We start from the raw sequence: 21,537 nt of genomic DNA on the forward strand, positions 1-21,537 counted from the left end.
GGGATGAGGAGCAGGAAATTGGTGCTGGAAGTGCAGGGACGTGATGCAGCCATTGCTGGCCAAGACAACCGAGAGCCGGGGAAGCTTCAGAGCCCGGCCAGCACCTGTGGCCAGCTTGGTTTATTGAAAAGTCAATCCCGGTGGCCCAGGAGGTCTGGCCTTCCCTCCGCCCCCCGCGCAGGGAACGTGCCCGCAGAGCCCTTCTCCTTCCTTACCCCGCTCCTCTCGCCGCGGACGGATCGATGGCGCTTCCCGGGAGGGCGGATCCCGCTGTGCCGCCGGGATTGTGCCGGAGAGCGGCCCCGAGTTACCATGGATATGGCTCCGGCTGCCTCTCCTCAGGAGGCCGTTTAGCAGGAGAGTTTGAGTTTAAAAGTTTATTTTTTTCTTGGGTCCTCTCCCAGGTTTTCCTGCCATGAACCCGAAGCAGCCCTGATTCCCGGGCGGAATGGCTGAGGAGGAAGCCAAGTACAGCGTCCTGCGGGAGGTGGGGCGGGGAAGCTACGGCGTGGTCTACGAGGCCATCGCCAACCGCACCAAGCGGCGCGTGGCCGTGAAGAGGATGCCGTGCCACGTCCCCGAGAACGTGGAGCTGGCCCTGCAGGAATTCTGGGCGCTGCAGAGCGTCCAGCGGCAGCACCGGAACGTGATCCAGCTGGAGGAGTGCATCCTGCAGCGCGGCCGCCTCTTCCAGCCCTTGGAGAAGGCGAGGTCCGGCGGCCACCTGCTGCTGGTGGAGACGTGCCTGAAGGGCCGGAGCTGCGTGGAGCCGCGCTCCGCCTGCTCGCTGTGGTTCGTGACGGAGTTCTGCGAGGGCGGCACCATGAACGAGTTCCTGCTGGCGCGCGGCCCCGACGCGCGCCTCAACGGCAGCTTCATGCGGCAGCTCAGCAGCGCCGTGGCCTTCCTGCACCGCAACCGCATCGTGCACCGCGACCTCAAGGCCGACAACATCCTGGTGGCCCACGGCCGCGCCGGCCCCGTGGTCAAGGTGGGCAGAGATGGGGGATGGGGGAGGGAGAGGGGGCGCGGAGGTTTGGTCTGAGGGGGTTGGGGGTGTCCAGTTTGGAGAAAGGAAGGATGCAGGGATTCCTCAGAGCCCTTTCCAGGAGCTGGGAATGTTCACCTGGAGAAGGGAAGGATCCAGGAACTCCTCAGAGCCCGTTCCAGGAGCTGGGGGTGTTCACCTGGAGAAGGGAAGGATCCAGGAACTCCTCAGAGCCCGTTCCAGGAGCTGGGGGTGTTCATCTGGAGAAGGGAAGGATCCAGGAACTCCTCAGAGCCCTTTCCAGGAGCTGGGGGTGTTCACCTGGAGAAGGGAAGGACCCTCAGAGCCCTTCAAAGAGCTGGGGGTGTTCATCTGGAGAAGGGAAGGATCCAGGAACTCCTCAGAGCCCTTTCCAGGAGCTGGGAGTGTTCACCTGGAGAAGGGAAGGATCCAGGAACTCCTCAGAGCCCGTTCCAGGAGCTGGGGCTGTTCACCTGGAGAAGGGAAGGATCCAGGAACTCCTCAGAGCCCTTTCCAGGAGCTGGGAATGTTCACCTGGAGAAGGGAAGGATCCAGGAACTCCTCAGAGCCCTTTCCAGGAGCTGGGAGTGTTCACCTGGAGAAGGGAAGGATCCAGGAACTCCTCAGAGCCCTTTCCAGGAGCTGGGAATGTTCACCTGGAGAAGGGAAGGATCCAGGAACTTCTCAGAGCCCATTCCAGGAGCTGGGGGTGTTCACCTGGAGAAGGGAAGGATCCAGGAACTCCTCAGAGCCCGTTCCAGGAGCTGGGGGTGTTCATCTGGAGAAGGGAAGGATCCAGGAACTCCTCAGAGCCCTTTCCAGGAGCTGGGAGTGTTCACCTGGAGAAGGGAAGGATCCAGGAACTCCTCAGAGCCCGTTCCAGGAGCTGGGGGTGTTCACCTGGAGAAGGGAAGGATCCAGGAACTCCTCAGAGCCCTTTCCAGGAGCTGGGAGTGTTCACCTGGAGAAGGGAAGGATCCAGGAACTCCTCAGAGCCCTTTCCAGGAGCTGGGGGTGTTCACCTGGAGAAGGGAAGGACCCTCAGAGCCCTTCAAAGAGCTGGGGATGTTCATCTGGAGAAGGGAAGGATCCAGGAACTCCTCAGAGCCCTTTCCAGGAGCTGGGAGTGTTCACCTGGAGAAGGGAAGGACCCTCAGAGCCCTTCGAAGAGCTGGGAAAGTTCATCTGGAAAAGGGAAGGATCCAGGAACTTCTCAGAGCCCGTTCCAGGAGCTGGGAGTGTTCACCTGGAGAAGGGAAGGACCCTCAGAGCCCTTCGAAGAGCTGGGAAAGTTCATCTGGAGAAGGGAAGGATCCAGGAACTTCTCAGAGCCCTTCCAGGAGATGGGGGTGTTCCCTGGAGAAGGGAAGGATCCAGGAACTCCTCAGAGCCCGTTCCAGGAGCTGGGGGTGTTCACCTGGAGAAGGGAAGGATCCAGGAACTTCTCAGAGCCCATTCCAGGAGCTGGGAATGTTCACCTGGAGAAGGGAAGGATCCAGGAACTCCTCAGAGCCCTTTCCAGGAGCTGGGGGTGTTCACCTGGAGAAGGGAAGGATCCAGGAACTCCTCAGAGCCCTTTCCAGGAGCTGGGGGTGTTCACCTGGAGAAGGGAAGGACCCTCAGAGCCCTTCAAAGAGCTGGGGATGTTCATCTGGAGAAGGGAAGGATCTAGGAACTCCTCAGAGCCCTTTCCAGGAGCTGGGGGTGTTCACCTGGAGAAGGGAAGGATCCTCAGAGCCCTTCCAAGAGCTGGGAAAGTTCATCTGGAGAAGGGAAGGATCCAGGAACTTCTCAGAGCCCGTTCCAGGAGCTGGGGGTGTTCACCTGGAGAAGGGAAGGATCCAGGAACTCCTCAGAGCCCTTTCCAGGAGCTGGGAGTGTTCACCTGGAGAAGGGAAGGATCTAGGAACTCCTCAGAGCCCGTTCCAGGAGCTGGGAGTGTTCACCTGGAGAAGGGAAGGATCCTCAGAGCCCTTCCAAGAGCTGGGAAAGTTCATCTGGAGAAGGGAAGGATCCAGGAGCTGGGGGTGTTCACCTGGAGAAGGGAAGGACCCTCAGAGCCCTTCCAGGGGCTAGGAATGTTCACCTGGAGAAGGGAAGGATCTAGGAACTCCTCAGAGCCCTTTCCAGGAGCTGGGGGTGTTCACCTGGAGAAGGGAAGGACCCTCAGAGCCCTTCCATGGGCTAGGAATGTTCACCTGGAGAAGGGAAGTATGCAGGGATTCTTCAGAGCCCATTCCAGGAGCTGGAGCGTTCACCTGGAGAAGAGAATGATCTAGAAACTCTTTAGAGCTCTTTCCAGGAGCTGGGAACGTTCACCTGGAGAAGGGAATGATCCAGGAACTCCCCAGAGCCCTTCCAAGAGCTGGGAGTGTTCATTTGGAGAAGAGAAGGATCCTCAGAGCCCTTTCCAGGGGCTTTGTAAGTGCAGCTTGGAGAAGAGAAGGCTCCAGAAACTCCTTGGAGCCCTTTCCAGGAGCTGGGAATGTCCAGCCTGGAGAAAAGAAGGCTCCAGAAACTCCTCAGAGCCCTTTCCAGGGTCTGGGAATTTTCTCCTGGAGAAGGGAAGGATCCAGGGACACCTTGGAGCCCCTTCCCACGCCTCGAGGGGCTCCAGGAGAGCTGGAATTTGGGAAAGGCCTGGAGGGCCAGGAGCCAAGGAATGGCTTCCCACTGGGAAAGGGGAGCTTGGGTTGGGATTTGGGAAGGAATTCCTGGCTGGGCTGGAATTCCCAGAGAATCCCTGGATCCCTGGGAGTGTCCAAGGAAAGGTTGGATCCACCTGGGACATGGCAGGGAATATTGGATGATTTTTAATATCCTTCCCAGCCCAAGCCATTCCATGATTCCGAGCTCCCACATCACAACTCTGGGAATCCAAAGAGTTCCAGCCAGCTCATTCCCAACTCAAAATCCCAAGAATTCCACCCAGATTATTCCCAACTCATGATCCCAATAATTACACCCAGATAATTCCTTAGCCAGAATCCCAAGAATTCCACCCAGGTAATTTCTAACTCGGAATCCCAGGAGCTCCACCCAGATCGTTCCCAACTCATGATCCCAAGAATTCCACCCAGCTCACTCCCAACTCATGATCCCAAGAGTTCCACCCAGCTCATTCCTTAGAATCCCGGGAATTCCGCCCATATCATTCCTCAGAATCCCAAGAATTCTACCCAGCTCATTTCCAACTCAAAATCCCAAGGGTTCCACCCAGCTCATTCCCAACTCATGATCCCAATAATTCCACCCAGCTCATTCCATAGAATCCCAAGAATTCCACCCAGCTCACTCCCAAGTCATGATCCCAATAACTCCACCCAGCTCATTCCTTAGAATTCCAAGGGTTCCACCCAGATCATTCCTCAGAATCCCAAAAATTCCACCCAGCTTATTACTTCCTAACTCATGATCCCAAGAATTCCACCCAGCTTATTCCTTCCTAACTCATGATCCCAAGAATTCCACCCAGATCATTCCTTAGAATCCAAAGAATTCCACACAGCTCATTCCTTAGCCAGAATCCAAATAATTCCACCCAGGTAACTCCTAACTCAGAATCCCAAGAATTCCACCCAACTCACGATCCCAAGAATTCTACCCAGCTCATTCCCAACTCAGAATTCCAAGAATTCCACCCAGCTCATTCCTCAGCATCCCAAGAATTCCACCCAGTTTATTCCTAACTCATGATCCCAATAATTCCACCCAGATCATTCCGTAGAATCCCAAGAATTCCACCCAACTCACAGTCCCAAGAGTTCCACCCAGATTGTTCCTTGGAATTCTACCCAGCTCATTCCCAGCTCACGATCCCAAGAGTTCCACCCAGATCATTCCCAACTCAAAATCACAAGAGTTCCACCCAGATCATTCCCAAGTCAGGATCCCAAGAACTCCACCCAGCTCATTCCGTAGGATCCCAAGAATCCCACCCAGATCATTCCTTGGAATTCCACCCAGCTCATTCCCAGCTCACGATCCCAAGAGTTCCACCCAGATTGTTCTTTGGAATTTCACCCAGCTCATTCCCAACTCATGATCCCAAGAATTCCACCAGCTCATTCTTTAGAATCCCAAGAATTCCACCCAGCTCACTCCTCAGCATCTCAAGAATTCCGCCCAGTTTATTCCTTAGAATCCCAAGAATTCCACCCAACTCACGATCCCAAGAGTTCCACCCAGATCGTTCCTTGGAATTCCATCCGGCTCATTCCCGACTCATGATCCCAAGAATCCCACCCAGCTCGTTCCCAACTCACGATCCCAAGAGTTCCCCCCTACCTCCTCCCCCGCTCTCCCCGGATTTCCGCGATGCCCGGGCGCGCGCCGCCCGTTCCGCGCGGGACCGCGCTGCCTCCAAAGCCCCCGGTTTGTTGTCCCGCCGAATTCCAGGTGGCGGATTTCGGGCTGAGCAAGGTGTGCCGAGGCGGGGGGAACGTCAACCAGCTCTGCCTCTCCTCCGCCTGCGGATCCAACTTCTACATGGCTCCCGAGGTTTGGGAAGGGCGCTACACGGCCAAGGCCGACGTCTTCGCCCTCGGCGTCATCTTCTGGGCCATGGTGGAGCGCATCACCTTCCGCGACGGCGACACCGAGAAGGAGCTGCTGGGTGAGGATTTTGGGATCCTCTCCCGGGGAGGGGGGGTTTCCAGGAGTTTCCACCCCGGGGGTTTTTCCCGGGATGTGTTGGATGGGGGGTTTTGGAGCAGCTTGGGATGGTGGAAGGTGCCCGTGGTTGAGGTTGGAAGGTCTTTAAGGTTGTTTCCGACCCACTCCGTAATTCCAATTAAAAAAGGTTTTTTAAAAACTGGGAATTCTGCTGGGTGGGGGGAGGGGTTGAGAGTTAAACACCAAATTTGCTCAGGTAAAGAATTCCCAAGGGAAGCCCGGCCCAATTTCTCCTCCGAGGCCAGGAGGAGAATTCCTTCTCAAATTTGGTCAGTCTCCTCCTGGTGGTGGCTGGAAATGATGAAGTGGCTCCCAGAGCAGCCAGGAAAATCCTGGATCCAGCGATCCAGGATCTCTGTCATTCCAGTATGCTGTGGGTGTGGCTTTTCCCAGGAACTCCCACCCAAAACAATCCCAAACTGGGGTTTTCTGGAGCTCGGATTTGGAAAAGGACTGGGAAAAATATATGCCAGTTATTCCCAGTTTGGTTTCTGCCATATCCAATTCCCAGTTCGGTTTCTGGAATATCCAATTCCCAGTTTCTGGAATATCCAGTTCCAAATTTGCTTTCTGGAATATCCAATTCCCAGTTTCTGGAATATCCAGTTCCCAGTTTGGTTTCTGGAATATCCAATTCCCAGTCTCTGGAATATCCACTTCCCAGTTTGGTTTCTGGAATATCCAATTCCCAGTCTCTGGAATATCTAATTCTCACTTTGGTTTCTGCCATATCCAGTTCCAAATTTGCTTTCTGGAATATCCAATTCCCAGTTTCTGGAATATCCACTTCCCAGTTTGGTTTCTGGAATATCCAATTCCCAGTCTCTGGAATATCCAATTCCCACTTTGGTTTCTGCCATATCCAATTCCCAGTCTCTGGAATATCTAATTCTCACTTTGGTTTCTGCCATATCCAGTTCCAAATTTGCTTTCTGGACTATCCAATTCCCAGTCTCTGGAATATCCAATTCCCAGTTTGGTTCCTGGCTCCTTGGAATTCTCCTGCAGAGCTCTGGATGATCCCCAGCCAAGCAGATCCATGAGCCCAATTCCAGGGAGGATTTGGGAACATCCAGAGCATTTCCAGTCATCTCTCCAACAGCTAAAAGATCTCTTTTTTCCCCCAATTTCTGATCAAACCCATTTTTTCTTTTCCAAATCCGAGCTCCAGAAAACCCCGGTTTGGGATTGTTTTGGGTGGGAGTTCCTGGGAAAAGCCACACCCACAGCATACTGGAATGACAGAGATCCTGGCAGGGCTGGATCCAGGATTTTCCTGGCTGCTCTGGGAGCCACTTCATCATTTCCAGCCACCACCAGGAGGGGACTGACCAAATTTGAGAAGGAATTCTCCTCCCGGCCTCGGAGGAGAAATTGGGCCGGGCTTCCCTTGGGAATTCTTTACCTGAGCAAATTTGGTGTTTAACTCTCAACCCCTCCCCCCACCCGGCAGAATTCCCAGGTTTTTTCCCCCCAAATTATTGATTTTTTTTGGGCGGATTGTCCCAGCCTGACCCCTCTCTCTGCGCAGGAACTTACATCTGCCAAGGCAAGGAGCTGATCCCGCTGGGAGAAGCTCTGCTGGAGAATCCCAACCTGAAGCTCCAGATCCCTCTGAAGAACAAGGAATCCATGCCCGAGGACCTCTGCCAGCTCCTGCACCACATGCTGGCCTCCAATCCCAGGGAAAGGCTGGACGCTTTCCAGCTGGAAGTGCGCATCCGGCGCATTTCCTACGGGAGGAAGCGGCAGCGCTCCGGCTCCTAGAGCGGGCGGGTGCGTTCCGAGCTCCCGGGGATTTTGGGAATCTCCTCCAGGGCAGAATCCCGGAGCAGCTTGGAAAATCCTGCCCTGGGAAGAACCCAAACCAGGAGAAAAGGTTTGGGCAAAAAATTCAGATGAGTTTTAAGGATTTTGGACAAAGGTTTGGTGAAGATTTAAGAGTTTTGGACAAAATTTTGGTTGAGCTTTAAGGATTTTTGACCAAAGTTTGGTCAAGATTTGAGGGTTTTGGACCAAATTTTGGTTGAGTTTTAAGGATTTTTGACCAAAGTTTGGTTGAGTTTTAAGAGTTTTGGCCAAAGTTTGTTTGAGTTTTAAGGATCTTTGGCAAAAGTTTGGTTGAGTTTTAAGAGTTTTGGACAAAATTTGGTCGAGATTTAAAGATTTTTAACCAAAGTTTGGTTGAGATTTGAAATTTTTGGACAAAATTTTGGTTGAGTTTTAAGAATTTTTGACCAGAGTTTGGTTGAGTTTTGAGGATTTTTTGACAGAAGTTTGGTTGAGTTTTAAGGATTTTTAACCAAAGTACTTTTAATGATTTTTGACAAATGTTTGGTTGAGTTTTGAGGATTTTGGACAAAACTTGGTTGAGTTTTGGGGATTTTTGACAGAATTTTGGTCAAGTTTTGAGGATTTTTGGACCAAAATATTGTTGAGTTTTGAGGATTTTTTTGCCTCCTTAATGGGTGAAGAGAAGCTGGAAGGGGAGGAAAGAATTCCTGATTATTTATGGCTGTTCACCCAAATTCTGCTGTGAGCACAACTCCGATTGATTGATTTCCTTTAACGAGCTCAATTTGATTATTTTCATTAAAACGCCCTCCGTGTTTGGAGCTTCCCTCTGGAATTCTCTACCACGGAAAGCTCTTGAAGGATGTCTTGGAAGAGGCTGGATGGGATATCCGAGTCATCCACTGAGGAAAAAACAAAGTGATCCCAATTTCTGGGGGTTTTTGCTGGGTTTTGGACCCTGCCTGGATGGGAGGTTGAAATCCCAAAATTCAGTGAAAACACAGCAGGGACTTCCCAGGGTTTTCCAGTCTTTTTGTCCTAGAATTTATTGAATTATTTAGAAATTAGGGAATTTGTCTGATCCTGCCCTTTTCCACCCCATTCCTGGTCCCTGATCTGGTGCCACCTTTGTCCTTCAGCTCCGAAATTTCTTCTCCTTCTCGGCTGTTGCCAGTTCTGAATTTTTTTCCGGAAGAAAAATCCTGATTTTCCCCAGGATTTTTTCCTCCTCTCCAGGGATTTTTGGTCGCTTCCTCCACCTCCAAAAATCCCTGTGTTTATTCCAGAGGTGTCTCTTCATCTTGGAAAGCACCAAATTCTCTGGAAAATCCCTCCTGCTTCACTCTGGGATAATTTCTGTCCCTCAATCCATCATTTCCATTCCAAAGCCTTTTTTGGAATCCAATTCATCCACGGGAATTCCGGGATGTGAAAATTCCTTCTGCTCCAGTGAGAAAAATGGGAATGATCCTGAACGTTCCCTCGTCCTTTCCCACGCCCTCCAGCTCTCATTAGCGCGCTGTTAATTGTGCTAATTAATTAAAGGAGGCGGTGCCAATCGGGACCAAACTCCTGCTTCCCAAATGATCCCCTTCTTTTTCCCCTTGGGGTGGGAATGGGATGGGATTGAGGATCCAAGGATCCAAACCATCCCGGGATTCTGGGATCCAGGACACTCAGGATCCACCCCGAGGGATTTTGATGGGATTTGGGATGGAAAAGGGAAGGGAAACCCTTCCCGGAGTCCCGAATTCCCAGGGAATTCCTGAAATTCCTTCCTGGATCCCAAAATTCTCCTCCCAGAGAGGAGTGAGGGTGGGAATGGGATGGGATTGAAGGTCCATGGATCCCATCCCAAACCATTCTGGGATTCTGGGATCAAGGATCCATCCCGAGGGATTTTGATGGGATTTGGGATGGAAAAGGGAAGGGAGACTCCTCCTGGAGTCCCAAATTCCCAGGGAGTTCCTGAAATTCCTTCCTGGATCCCAAAATTCTCCTCCCAGAGAGGAGTCAGGGTGGGAATGGGATGGGATTGAAGGTCCAGGGATCCCATCCCAAACCATTCTGGGATTCTGGGATCAAGGATCCATCCCGAGGGATTTTGATGGGATTTGGGATGGAAAAGGGAAGGGAGACTCCTCCTGGAGTCCCAAATTCCCAGGGAATTCCCCAAGTTCCTTCCCAGAGAGGAGCTGGGAGGGGGATGGATCCAATCCAGGCTGGGAGAGCTGGGAATGGAGGGAATTCCCTGGGAAAGGAATTCCTGGGGTATCCCAGTGATCCCAAAAAAAAAACCCCAATTCCCCCTCAAAAAAAAACCCAAAGACCCCTAAATCCCAAAAAAAGACCGAAACCCCCGGGAAAACCCCTCAGATGCGGGGAGGAATTCCCAGCTGGAATTCCCAGCGGATCAATCCCTGCGGCAGCCCGGCCCTGTGGGGCCGGGATGGGATTTACCATCTGCCTCCCCCAAACCATTCTGGGCCTCCGCCCGCCCTCGACGGGATTTTTCTCCGTGGATTCGAAGGCCGTCGATGTAACCCCATACGTTTTTCCCTTCAAGGCACCCCAGGGCTCGGCCGAAAAGCGGGGAGTTTCCCCGCGGAAGCTCCCCGAATTCCCCGCTGGAGAAGCGCGGGGTGAGCGCTGCCGGGATTCGGGCTTTGTGCTCGTTTTTCCTCGGCAGGGGCCCAAGCCCGGCGGGATCTGGACGTTTTGGAGGTGCCAAACGGGATTTTTCTCCGGGCGAAAATCGGGTTTTTCCAGCGGGAAATCCCGAATTCCTCTCCCGGCGCGGTCCCCGCGTTTCACGGACAAAACTCGATTTATTTGTACAGTGCCTTTGAGAGGGGAAATCCCCAAAAAATCTGATTTTATCCCAACTCTTGGCGGTTTCATGGTTCTGTTCGTTATCCCCGCAGGGAATCTGGGATTTTTCCGGGAGCAATTTCTCCATTCCTTCTTTTAAAGGATTTTTTGGTCGCCTTTCTTCCCATCCACGGCAAAAAAACCCCAGGAAAAACCCCCTGGAAATGGAATTTCCAGCCCCGGATCCTCCCTCGGAACCGCGTTTGGCTCGCCGGGGAGTTTGGGTGAAGAATCACAATTTCTGGGTCTGTAATCGGCATTTCTCCGTGTTCAGCTGGAGGATTTTGGTGTTGAATCAGCATTTTTTGGGTGATTAATTGGAGATTTTTCAGTGATTAATCGGAGATTTTTCAGTGATTAATCGGAGATTTTTCAGTGTTTAATCGGAGATTTTTCAGTGATTAATTGGAGATTTTTCAGTGATTAATCGGAGATTTTTCAGTGATTAATTGGAGATTTTTCAGTGATTAATCGGAGATTTTTCAGTGATTAATCAGAGATTTTTCAGTGATTAATTGGAGATTTTTCAGTGATTAATTGGAGATTTTTCAGTGATTAATCGGAGATTTTTCAGTGTTTAATTGGAGATTTTTCAGTGTTTAATTGGAGATTTTTCAGTGATTAATCGGAGATTTTTCAGTGATTAATTGGAGATTTTTCAGTGATTAATTGGAGATTTTTCAGTGTTTAATTGGAGATTTTTCAGTGATTAATTGGAGATTTTTCAGTGATTAATTGGAGATTTTTCAGTGTTTAATTGGAGATTTTTCAGTGATTAATCGGAGATTTTTCAGTGATTAATCAGAGATTTTTCAGTGATTAATTGGAGATTTTTCAGTGATTAATTGGAGATTTTTCAGTGATTAATCGGAGATTTTTCAGTGATTAATCGGAGATTTTTCAGTGATTAATCGGAGATTTTTCAGTGATTAATTGGAGATTTTTCAGTGTTTAATCGGAGATTTTTCAGTGATTAATTGGAGATTTTTCAGTGATTAATCGGAGATTTTTCAGTGATTAATTGGAGATTTTTCAGTGATTAATTGGATTTTTTTTGGGTGTTTAATTGGATTTTTTTTGGGTGTTTAATCAGATTTTTTTGGTGTTTTATTGGAATTTTTTTGGTGTTTAATTGGATTTTTTTTGGTGTTTTATTGGAATTTTTTTGGTGTTTTATTGGAATTTTTTTGGTTTTTAATTTGATTTTTTTGGTGTTTAATTGGAGATTTTTCAGTGTTTAATCGGATATTTTTTGGTGTTTAATCAGATTTTTTTTGGTGTTTAATCGGAGATTTTTCAGTGTTTAATTAGATTTTTTTCAGTGTTTAATTGGAGATTTTTCAGTGATTAATTGGAGATTTTTCAGTGATTAATTGGAGATTTTTCAGTGATTAATCGGAGATTTTTCACTGATTAATTGGAGATTTTTCAGTGATTAATTGGATTTTTTTGGTGTTTAATTGGATTTTTTTTTGGGTGTTTAATCAGATTTTTTTGGTGTTTTATTGGAATTTTTTTGGCGTTTAATTGGATTTTTTTGGTGTTTAATCAGATTTTTTTTGGTGTTTAATTGGATTTTTTTTGGTGTTTAATTGGAGTTTTTTTGGTGTTTAATTAGAGATTTTTCAGTGTTTAATTAGATTTTTTGGGGTGTTTAATTGGAGATTTTTCAGCGTTTAATCGGATTTTTTTTGTGTTTAATTGGATTTTTTTCAGTGTTTAATTAGAGATTTTTTGGTGTTTAATCGGATTTTATTTTTGGTGTTTAATTGGAGATTTTTGGTGTTTGATTGGAGATTTTTTGGTGTTTAATTGGAGTTTTTTGGTGTTTAATTGGATTTTTTAGTGTTTAATTGGAGTTTTGTTGGTGTTTAATTGGAGATTTTTTGATTTTTAATCGGATTTTTTTGGTGTTTAATTGGAGATTTTTCCGTGTTTAGCTGGAGATTTTAAATGGAATTTTTTGGTGTTGAATAGGAATTTTTTTTGTGTTTAATCAGATTTTTTTTTGTGTTTAATCAGAATTTTTTGGTGTTTCATTGGAATTTTTCAGTGTTTATTGGAGTTTTTTTGTGTTTAATTGGATTTTTTAGGTGTTTATTGGATTTTTTGGTGTTTAATTGGATTTTTTTTGTGTTTAATTGGATTTTTTTGTGTTTAATTGGATTTTTTTGGTGTTTTAATTGGAGTTTTTTTTGGTGTTTCATTGGATTTTTTTGTGTTTAATTGGATTTTTAGGTGTTTATTGGAGGTTTCTTAGTGTTTAATTGGATTTTTTTTTGGTGTTTAATTGGATTTTTTTGTGTTTAATTGGATTTTTTGTGTTTAATTGGATTTTTTGGTGTTTAATTGGATTTTTTAGGTGTTTATTTTTGGTTTTTTCAGTGTTTAATCGGATTTTTTTGGAGTTTAATTGGAGTTTTTTTAGTTTTTAATTGGATTTTTTGGTGTTTAATTGGATTTTTAGGTGTTTATTGGAGGTTTTTCAGTGTTTCATTGGAGTTTTTTTGGTGTTTAATTGGAGTTTTTTTTTGTGTTTAATTGGAGTTTTTTGTGTTTAATTGGATTTTTTTGTGTTGAATTGGATTTTTTAGGTGTTTATTTTTGGTTTTTCAGTGTTTAATTGGAGTTTTTTTGGTGTTTAATTGGAGTTTTTTTGGTGTTTATTGGAGTTTTTTTGGTGTTTAATCGGAGTTTTTTTGGTGTTTATTGGAGTTTTTCAGTGTTTCATTGGATTTTTTGGTGTTTAATTGGATTTTTTAGGTGTTTATTGGAGTTTTTTTGGTGTTTAATTGGAGTTTTTTTGGTGTTTAATTGGAGTTTTTTTGTGTTTAATTGGATTTTTTTGTGTTTAATTGGATTTTTTAGGTGTTTATTGGAGGTTTTTCAGTGTTTAATTGGAGTTTTTTGGTGTTTCATTGAAGATTTTTTGTGTTATTTGGAGTTTTTTTGGTGTTTCATTGAAGATTTTTGTTATTTAATTGGAATTTTCCAGTGTTTATTGCAGTTTTTGGTGTTTAATTGGATTTTTTTGGTGTTTAATTGGATTTTTTGGTGTTTAATTGGATTTTTAGGTGTTTATTGGAGTTTTTTTGGTGTTTAATTGGAGTTTTTTTTGGTGTTCAACAGCGGTTTTTTGCCGTTTATTTTTGGTTTTTATTTGGTGTTTTTTTGTGTTTAATCGGAGTATTTTTGGTGTTTAATTGGAGTTTTTTGGTGTTTTTTGGAGTTTTTTTTGGTGTTTCATTGGAGTTTTTTTTGTGTTTAATTGGATTTTCAGGTGTTTATTGGAGTTTTTTTTGGTGTTTAATTGGAGTTTTTTGTGTTTAATTGGAGTTGCAGGTGTTTATTGGAGGTTTTTCAGTGTTTAATTGGATTTTTCTGGTGTTTAATCAGAATTTTTTGGTGTTTAATTGGTTTTTTTTTTGGTGTTTCATTGAAGATTTTTTGTGTTATTTGGAGTTTTTTTGGTGTTTCATTGAAGATTTTTGTTATTTAATTGGAATTTTTCAGTGTTTATTGCAGTTTTTGGTGTTTAATTGGATTTTTAGGTGTTTATTGGAGGTTTCTCAGTGTGGAGTTTTTGGTGTTTAATTGGAGTTTTTAGGTGTTTATTTTTGGTTTTTCAGTGTTTAATCGGATTTTTTTGGAGTTGAATTGGAGTTTTTTTGTGTTTAATTGGATTTTTTTGGTGTTTAATTGGATTTTTAGGTGTTTATTTTTGGTTTTTCAGTGTTTCATTGGATTTTTTGGTGTTTAATTGGATTTTTAGGTGTTTATTGGAGTTTTTTTGGTGTTTGGAGTTTTTTTTGGTGTTCAACAGCGGTTTTTTGTTGTTTATTTTTGGTTTTTATTTGATTTTTTTGGTGTTTAATTGGAGTTTTTTTGGTATTTAATTGGATTTTTTGTGTTTAATTGGATTTTTTTGTATTTAATTGGATTTTTAGGTGTTTATTGGAGGTTTTTCAGTGTTTAATTGGAGGTTTTTGGTGTTTTATTGGAGTTTTTTTGGTGTTTACCTGGGGTTTTTTTGGTGTTTAACTGCAGATTTTTGGTGTTTAACTGGAGTTTTTTTGGTGTTAATTGGGAGATTTTTTATTTGAGTATTTTTGATGTTTAATTGGAGATTTTTTTGTTGTTTAATAGGAATTTTTGGTGTTAAATTAAATTTTTTTGTGTTTAATCGGATTTTTTTTAGTGTTTAATTGGAGTTTTGTTGGTGTTTAATTGGAGATTTTTTGGTTTTTAATCAGATTTTTTTGGTGTTTAATTGGAGATTTTTTGATTTTTAATCAGATTTTTTTTTGATTTTTAATCGGATTTTTTTGGTGTTTAATTGGAGATTTTTCAGTGTTTAACTGGAGATTTTAAATGGAATTTTTTGGTGTTGAATTGGAATTTTTTTGGGTGTTTAATCAGAATTTTTTTTGTGTTTAATCAGAATTTTTTGGTGTTTCATTGGATTTTTTGGTGTTTAATTGGATTTTTTTTGTGTTTAATTGGATTTTTTTGTGTTTAATTGGATTTTTTGTGTTTAATTGGATTTTTAGGTGTTTTATTGGATTTTTTTTGTGTTTAATTGGAGTTTTTTTTGGTGTTTATTGGATTTTTTTTGTGTTTAATTGGATTTTTTTGTGTTTAATTGGATTTTTTTTGTGTTTAATTGGATTTTTTGTGTTTAATTGGATTTTTTAGGTGTTTATTTTTGGTTTTTCAGTGTTTCATTGGATTTTTTGGTGTTTAATTGGATTTTTAGGTGTTTATTGGAGTTTTTTTGGTGTTTAATTGGAGTTTTTTTTGGTGTTCAACAGCGTTTTTTTTGCAGTTTATTTTTGGTTTTTATTTGGTGTTTTTTTTGGTGTTTTTTGGAGTTTTTTTGGTGTTTAATTGGAGTTTTTTGTGTTTAATTGGATTTTTTTGTGTTTAATTGGAGTTTCAGGTGTTTATTGGAGGTTTTTCAGTGTTTAATTGGATTTTTCTGGTGTTTAATCAGAATTTTCTGGTGTTTAATCGGTTTTTTTTGGTGTTTCATTTGAGTTTTTTTTGTGTTATTTGGAGTTTTTTTTGGTGTTTCATTGAAGATTTTTGTTATTTAATTGGAATTTTCCAGTGTTTATTGCAGTTTTTGGTGTTTAATTGGATTTTTAGGTGTTTATTTTTGGTTTCTCAGTGTTTAATTGGATTTTTTTGGTGTTTAATTGGAGTTTTTTTTGGTGTTCAACAGTGTTTTTTTCCTGTTTATTTTTGGTTTTTATTTGGTGTTTTTTTGGTGGTTTTTGGAGTTTTTTTGATGTTTAATTGGAGGATTTTTCAGTGTTTAATTGGAGTTTTTTTGGTGTTTAATTGGAGATTTTTGATGTTTAACAGCAGCTTTTTCCTGTTTATTTTCCCTCTTTTGCCGTTTATTTTTCCTGTTTATTTTCCCGCTTTTGCCATTTATTTTTCCTGTTTATTTTCCCTCTGTTACCATTTTTTCCTGTTTATTTTCTCTCTTTTGCCGTTTATTTTTCCTGTTTATTTTCACTCTTTTGCCGTTTATTTTTCCTGTTTATTTTCCCTCTTTTGCCATTTTTTTTCCTGTTTATTTGCCCTCTTTTTCCATTTTTTCCTGTTTATTTTCCCTCTTTTGCCATTTATTTTTCCTGTTTATTTTCCCTCTTTTGCCGTTTATTTTTCCTGTTTGTTTTCACTCTTTTGCTGTTTATTTTTCCTGTTTATTTTCCCTCTTTTACCATTTTTTTCTGTTTATTTTCACTTTTTTGCCGTTTATTTCCTTGTTATTTTTCACTCTTTTGCCGTTTTTTTCCTGTTTATTTTCACTCTTTTGCCGTTTTTTTCCTGTTTATTTTCACTCTTTTGCCGTTTATTTTTCCTGTTTATTTTCACTCTTTTTCCATTTTTTTCCTGTTTATTTTCACTCTTTTGCCGTTTATTTTCCCTGTTTATTTTCCCTTTTTTTGCCATTTATTTTCCCTGTTTATTTTCACTCTTTTGCCGTTCATTTTTCCTGTTTATTTTCCCTCTTTTGCCGTTTATTTCCTGTTTATTTTCACTCTTTTGCCGTTTATTTTCCCTGTTTATTTTCCCTTTTTTTGCCATTTATTTTCCCTGTTTATTTTCACTCTTTTGCCGTTCATTTTTCCTGTTTATTTTCCCTCTTTTGCCGTTTATTTCCTGTTTATTTTCACTCTTTTGCCGTTTATTTTCCCTGTTTGTTTTCCCTTTTTTTGCCATTTATTTTCTGTTTATTTTCTCTTTTTTGCCGTTCATTTTTCCTGTTTATTTTCCCTCTTTTGCCATTTATTTCCTGTTTATTTTCACTCTTTTGCCGTTTATTTTTCCTGTTTATTTTCCCTTTTTTTGCCGTTTATTTTCGCTCTTTTCCTGCAGTTTTTCTCCCATTTAATCCCACTTTTTCCCCTGTCCAGCTGCGCTTTTTCGCCCTTTAAAGCGCTTTTTTTGCCCTTTTCCAGAATTTCTCCTCCTCGCCGCGCCTCCAGCAGGACCAACCCCACATTTCCTCGGGAATCCTCTCAGCTCCACCCAAAACTTTGCCTGAAATCTGATATATCCGAGGCCGGGGCTGGAACCCTGCCAGGTAAATGGAGCCCAGTCTGGGGGGGGAAATGGATTTTTAATGGATTTTTAAAGGATTTTTATAGGATTTTTGATGGCTTTGGCTTCCCTGGAGGGAAGGATCCCACAGGGCCGAGCTCTTCTGGAGGGGAGGGAGGAGCTGCTCCCGAAAATTCCGTGTGGAGGGCAGGAATGGGGAGGATTTGGTTGGAAATTTGGGTTTTTCTCTGCTGCAGGCTCTGGTTGAAGCAGTGGGGCACAAATCCATGGAGAGGATTTTCCCCTTTCCCATTTTCCTTTCCCATTTTCCTTCTTCCCCTTTCCCTTCCTCTTTCCCCTTCCCTTCCCCTTTTTCCCCTGTTTTTCTCCTTTCCCATTTTCCTTTCCCATTTCCCTTTCCTTTCCTTTCCCATTTTCCTTTCCCATCCTTTCCCATCCTTTCCCATTTTCCTTTCCCATTTTCCTTTCCCATTTTCCTTTCCCATCCTTTCCGTTCCTTTCCCATTTTCCTTTCCCATTTTCCTTTCCCATTTTCCTTTCCCATTTTCCTTTCCTTTCCTTTCCTTTCCTTTCCTTTCCTTTCCTTTCCTTTCCTTTCCTTTCCTTTCCTTTCCTTTCCTTTCCTTTCCTTTCCTTTCCTTTCCTTTCCTTTCCTTTCCTTTCCTTTCCTTTCCTTTCCTTCTCCCTTTTTCCTTTCCCTTTTTTCTTTTCCTTTTTCCTTTCCCCTCTCCCTTTTCCCTTTTTCCCCTTTCCCTTTTCCTTTTCCCTTTTCCTTTCCCCTTTTCCTTTTCCCCTTTCCTTTCTCCTTTTTCCTTTCCCCTTTCCCTTTTCCATTTCCCTTTTCCTTTCTCCTTTCCCCTTTTCCTTTTCCATTTCCCTTTTCCTTTCTCCTTTCCCCTTTTCCTTTCTCCTTTTTCCTTTCCCCCTTTCCCTTTTCCCTTTCCCTTTTCCCTTTTTCCTTTCCCTTTCCCTTTTCCCTTTCCCTTTCCCTTTCCCCTTCCCCTTCCCCTTCCCCCTTTCCCTTTCCCCTTTCCCTTTTCCCTTTCCCTTTTCCCTTTTTCCTTTCCCTTTTCCCTTTCCCCTGTCCCTTTTCCCTTTTCCCTTTCCTTTTCCCCTTTCCCTTTTCCCCTTTCCCTTTATTTCTCCCCTGGCCCAGCCTCTGTGTCCCTGTAACTCCTGACAGGAATTGTCCCTGGCCTTTGGGAACAAAACCATCCTGGAATTCTGGGGGATCACAATAGGATCCATGGCCGGGTTCCCCCTTTGCTCTCCCACCCTGAATTAGGATTTTCCATCCTTTTCCCATCCTGAATTAAGATTTTCCCATCCTTTTTCCCTCCCTGAATTTTCTCCATCCTTTTCCCCACCCTAAATCAAGATTTTCCCCTCCTTTTCCACATCCTGTTCCCACCCCAGCCCATCCCGCTGCTATCCTGGACCTGATTCCAGCCCCATTTTTCTGGGATATTTTTAGGATTCCGCCCCTTTCCCCACAAGACAGAATTCCAGGATTCAGGAACGGCTTTTTCCTCCTTTTCCTCCTTTTTTTTTCCCTCACTGCTGCCAGATATTTTTGAACTCCCCCCATTTTTAATTCCTTGAAACTCCACAAATCCATAAAACACTGGAATTTTTTCCGGCTTTTACTGGGAAGGGCAGGAACACCGAGCATCTCCTTGGAATCGTTCCTGACGCCTTTTTTTTGTGTTTTTCCGAGTTTTTTTTTAATTTTTCCCCCCATATTTTTCACTCCGACACCTCGTGAACTGGGAAATGAAGGGATGCAATGACAGCCTGCAATTTCCAGGGAATAATTCCGAGGAAAAGAATCCCTGGAGCTCCCTGAAAACGACTCCAGGGTGGGAACTGATCCAAAGGCTGAGGAGAACGGGATGAAATGGGAGAGGAGGAGAAGAGTCCATGGAATTTTCCCTCATTCCAGAAGCTGATTGTGGCTCGTCAAGAATGATTTACTCCGAGGAAAAACAGGGAAAAATCTGACATTTTGGGAATGGGGGATGGGAAGCCTGGAAAATGAGGGGTTTTGGAGATGGTTTCGCTTCCAGCTGCTGGAAATCCCAAATCCCAAAAATCGCTGTCACAGCTGGGCCCTGGGGACTGGAGGGAGGCGTTTCCCAGCGGGAGCCGCTCCCAGAATTCCGCATTTTGGGATGAGAATGGTGCTGCAGGTGGGTGGAATTCTGTTTCTCCCGGATCCCTGCTGACTCGGGATGTGATTCCATCTTTTTATCCACAGCCTCACCTCTCCCCAAGGAAAAAGAGGGATGTGGCTCCGCGATTCCTTGAATTCTGAGGTGAAGGTGAAGCCTTTCCCTGCTTTCCTGTGAATTTTCCATTTTTCCACGGGTGTTTTCTTCCTCGGAGCGTCCCGAAACGCCGGAGCTGCCGCGGTGGTGGAACGGATTCCTTGGGATTAGGGATGCCTCATGGATGCTCACCCCGTCACTCACAGAGATCCAGGGGCTGAATTTATCCAGGGAAAGGTGAAATCCTGGCTGGAGCCGCTCCGCCGATTCCGTTTTCCTTGGGAATTCAGTGCTGCCCCCTGAGCAGATCCATGGATCAGAAATCCCAGCTCATCCCGGGCAGGAAAAGGGATTTTTCCATGTCAGCCACACCCAGCCAGCTCCTCCAGCTGCTGGAAGTGGGGGTTTTTTTTGGGAATTACATAAATTCTGGAAGGAGGAGGTTGCTGGCCCTGGTGCCACCTGTGCCAGCTGGGAATTCTTTCCCAAGATCACACCCCAAGCTCCCCTTTCCCACTGGAAAGCCATTCCCTGGGTCCTGTTCTTCTGTCCCTTTTCCCAAATCCCAGCTCTCCTGGAGCCCCTTGAGGCTTGGGAAGGCGCTCTGAAGATTCCCTGGATCCTTCTCCAGTTGGACATTCCCAGCCTGGCATTGGATCCATCCCCATCCCAACTCCTCTCCAGGAAGGAATTTTGGGATCCAGGGGCTTCACTGGGAATTGGGGACTCCAGGAAGGGTCTCCCTTCCCTTTTCCATCCCCAAATTCCATCAAAATCCCTCGGGATGGATCCTGAGCATCCTTGATCCCAGAATCCCCAACACCCCTCACTATTCCAGATTGCTCCAACTTTCCTTGGACACTGCCACGGGTCCAGGGATTCTCTGGGAATTCCAGCCAGGAATTCCTTCCCAAAACCCACCCCAAGCTCCCCTTTCCCAGTGGGAAACCATTCCCTGGTTCCTGTTTTCCCAAATTCCAGCTCTCCTGGAGCCCCTGTGGAAGATTCCCGACATTTTCCACGCCTGGAATTCCATCCGTGCCGGGATTTGTGGCTCTTCCACTCCCTGTTTTCCTTGGATAGCCTGGATTTATCCCTCCTATTCTCACTGCTCCATTAATCCCAGCCCAAATCCCTGATTCCTTAACCCTTCCCCCTCTGGAATTGTCTCCCTGTGCCAAAATTCCCGCTCCTGTGCCGACATTCCCGGTCCTCTGGGAGCTCTGGCTTCTCCCAGATCCGCGCGGAAACCTTGGGAATTCCTGGGATATCTCCTGATCCCTGTGGATCCCAAGCCCGGATCAGGGATCCAAATCCATCCTTGGGCACTCCCAGGGATCCAGGGGCAGCCACAATTTTCCCACAATTCCAAACAAACTGGGAAAAGGAGGGGAAAATTCCCAAAGCCAGGTGGCTGCTGCAGGAATTGGAAGGGACCAAATCCAAAGGAATCCCCTTTGGAAAAGGGCTGGAGGTGACTCCCAAGGGTTTCGTTGTCCCGAGCGGGAAGGAGAAATCCAGAATTCCCGCTGGGAGAAAGGGATGGATCCCTGGGAGAAGATCAAACTCCCATCACCCTGCACTTCCTTGGATACCTGACCTCACCTGAGACCCTGCTTGGAATTTCTGGGAAATTTTCCCTTACTTCTCTCTATCCCAACCTTTAGCCTGGAAATTTCGAGTCTTCCCAGCCCCAGGTTTCACTTCCAGAGGTTTGGGATTGGGCACATCCCGTGGTCCGTTGGGTTTTAGGGGCAAATTGGGGTTTTTTTTTTGTCTTTGTGGATTTTTTGCGGAGTTGCGGGAGGTCTTGTGTGAAAAAATCAACTTTTTCCATCACAAAGGGAGGAGGGGGGGCTGGAATTTGGCTGTCAGCAGCTCCAGGCTGGTATGTCTATGGATAAGGAATTCCTAAGAGTAGGAATTACTGTTCTCACGGAGCAAAAACCTTAAATGACTGCCCAAAATTCCAGAGTGCTGGGAAAAAAAAAAAAAAACAGCTGGAAAATCCCTTGGAGTCTCTCCTTGTGCAGGGTAGGAGGAAAAAGCCTCAAATGGTCCCCAGGGGAGCTTGAATTCGGAAATTTTTATTTTCCCCATTTTTTTTTTCACGGGAAAGGTTTTCCAGCTCTGCTCTCCCTGCCCTTATCCCAGTCCCGGCGCACAAAACACCGGGAACAAACATTCCTCGATATCCAGAGGAATCCACGGCACTTCCAAGCATCCCTGAGCCTGTGCAGACGAGCCCGGAGAGTTCCTGCCCAGCCGAGCCCGGAACGAGCTGGGAAGTGGGGAGCTAAAAATAAACCCAGAGGGAAAACTGCTTCATTTCTTGGAAAAGCTGCG

At 44.9% G+C, this 21,537-nt stretch overlaps 1 protein-coding gene across 1 annotated transcript; it reads left to right on the forward strand.

Moving 5' to 3' along the window:
• Positions 1-447: 447 nt before the first annotated feature.
• Positions 448-7,450, forward strand: LOC137471971 (serine/threonine-protein kinase PDIK1L-like). Its single transcript, XM_068186682.1, has 3 exons — positions 448-991; positions 5,408-5,624; positions 7,215-7,450. The coding sequence occupies exons 1-3, from the start codon at positions 449-451 to the stop codon at positions 7,448-7,450; spliced, it is 996 nt and encodes a 331-aa protein (XP_068042783.1). The 5' UTR covers position 448.
• Positions 7,451-21,537: the final 14,087 nt, after the last annotated feature.

Source organism: Anomalospiza imberbis, chromosome 3 (genome assembly GCF_031753505.1).
Source record: "Anomalospiza imberbis isolate Cuckoo-Finch-1a 21T00152 chromosome 3, ASM3175350v1, whole genome shotgun sequence".
NCBI lineage: Eukaryota > Metazoa > Chordata > Aves > Passeriformes > Viduidae > Anomalospiza > Anomalospiza imberbis.

Excerpts from the sequence above, each read along its gene's own strand:
- LOC137471971 (XM_068186682.1), top strand. The coding sequence starts at position 449 with ATGGCTGAGGAGGAAGCCAAGTACAGCGTCCTGCGGGAGGTGGGGCGG. Across the intron at positions 992-5,407 it reads GCGCCGGCCCCGTGGTCAAG|GTGGCGGATTTCGGGCTGAG; the intron begins GTGGGCAGAGAT and ends GCCGAATTCCAG. Across the intron at positions 5,625-7,214 it reads CACCGAGAAGGAGCTGCTGG|GAACTTACATCTGCCAAGGC; the intron begins GTGAGGATTTTG and ends CTCTCTGCGCAG.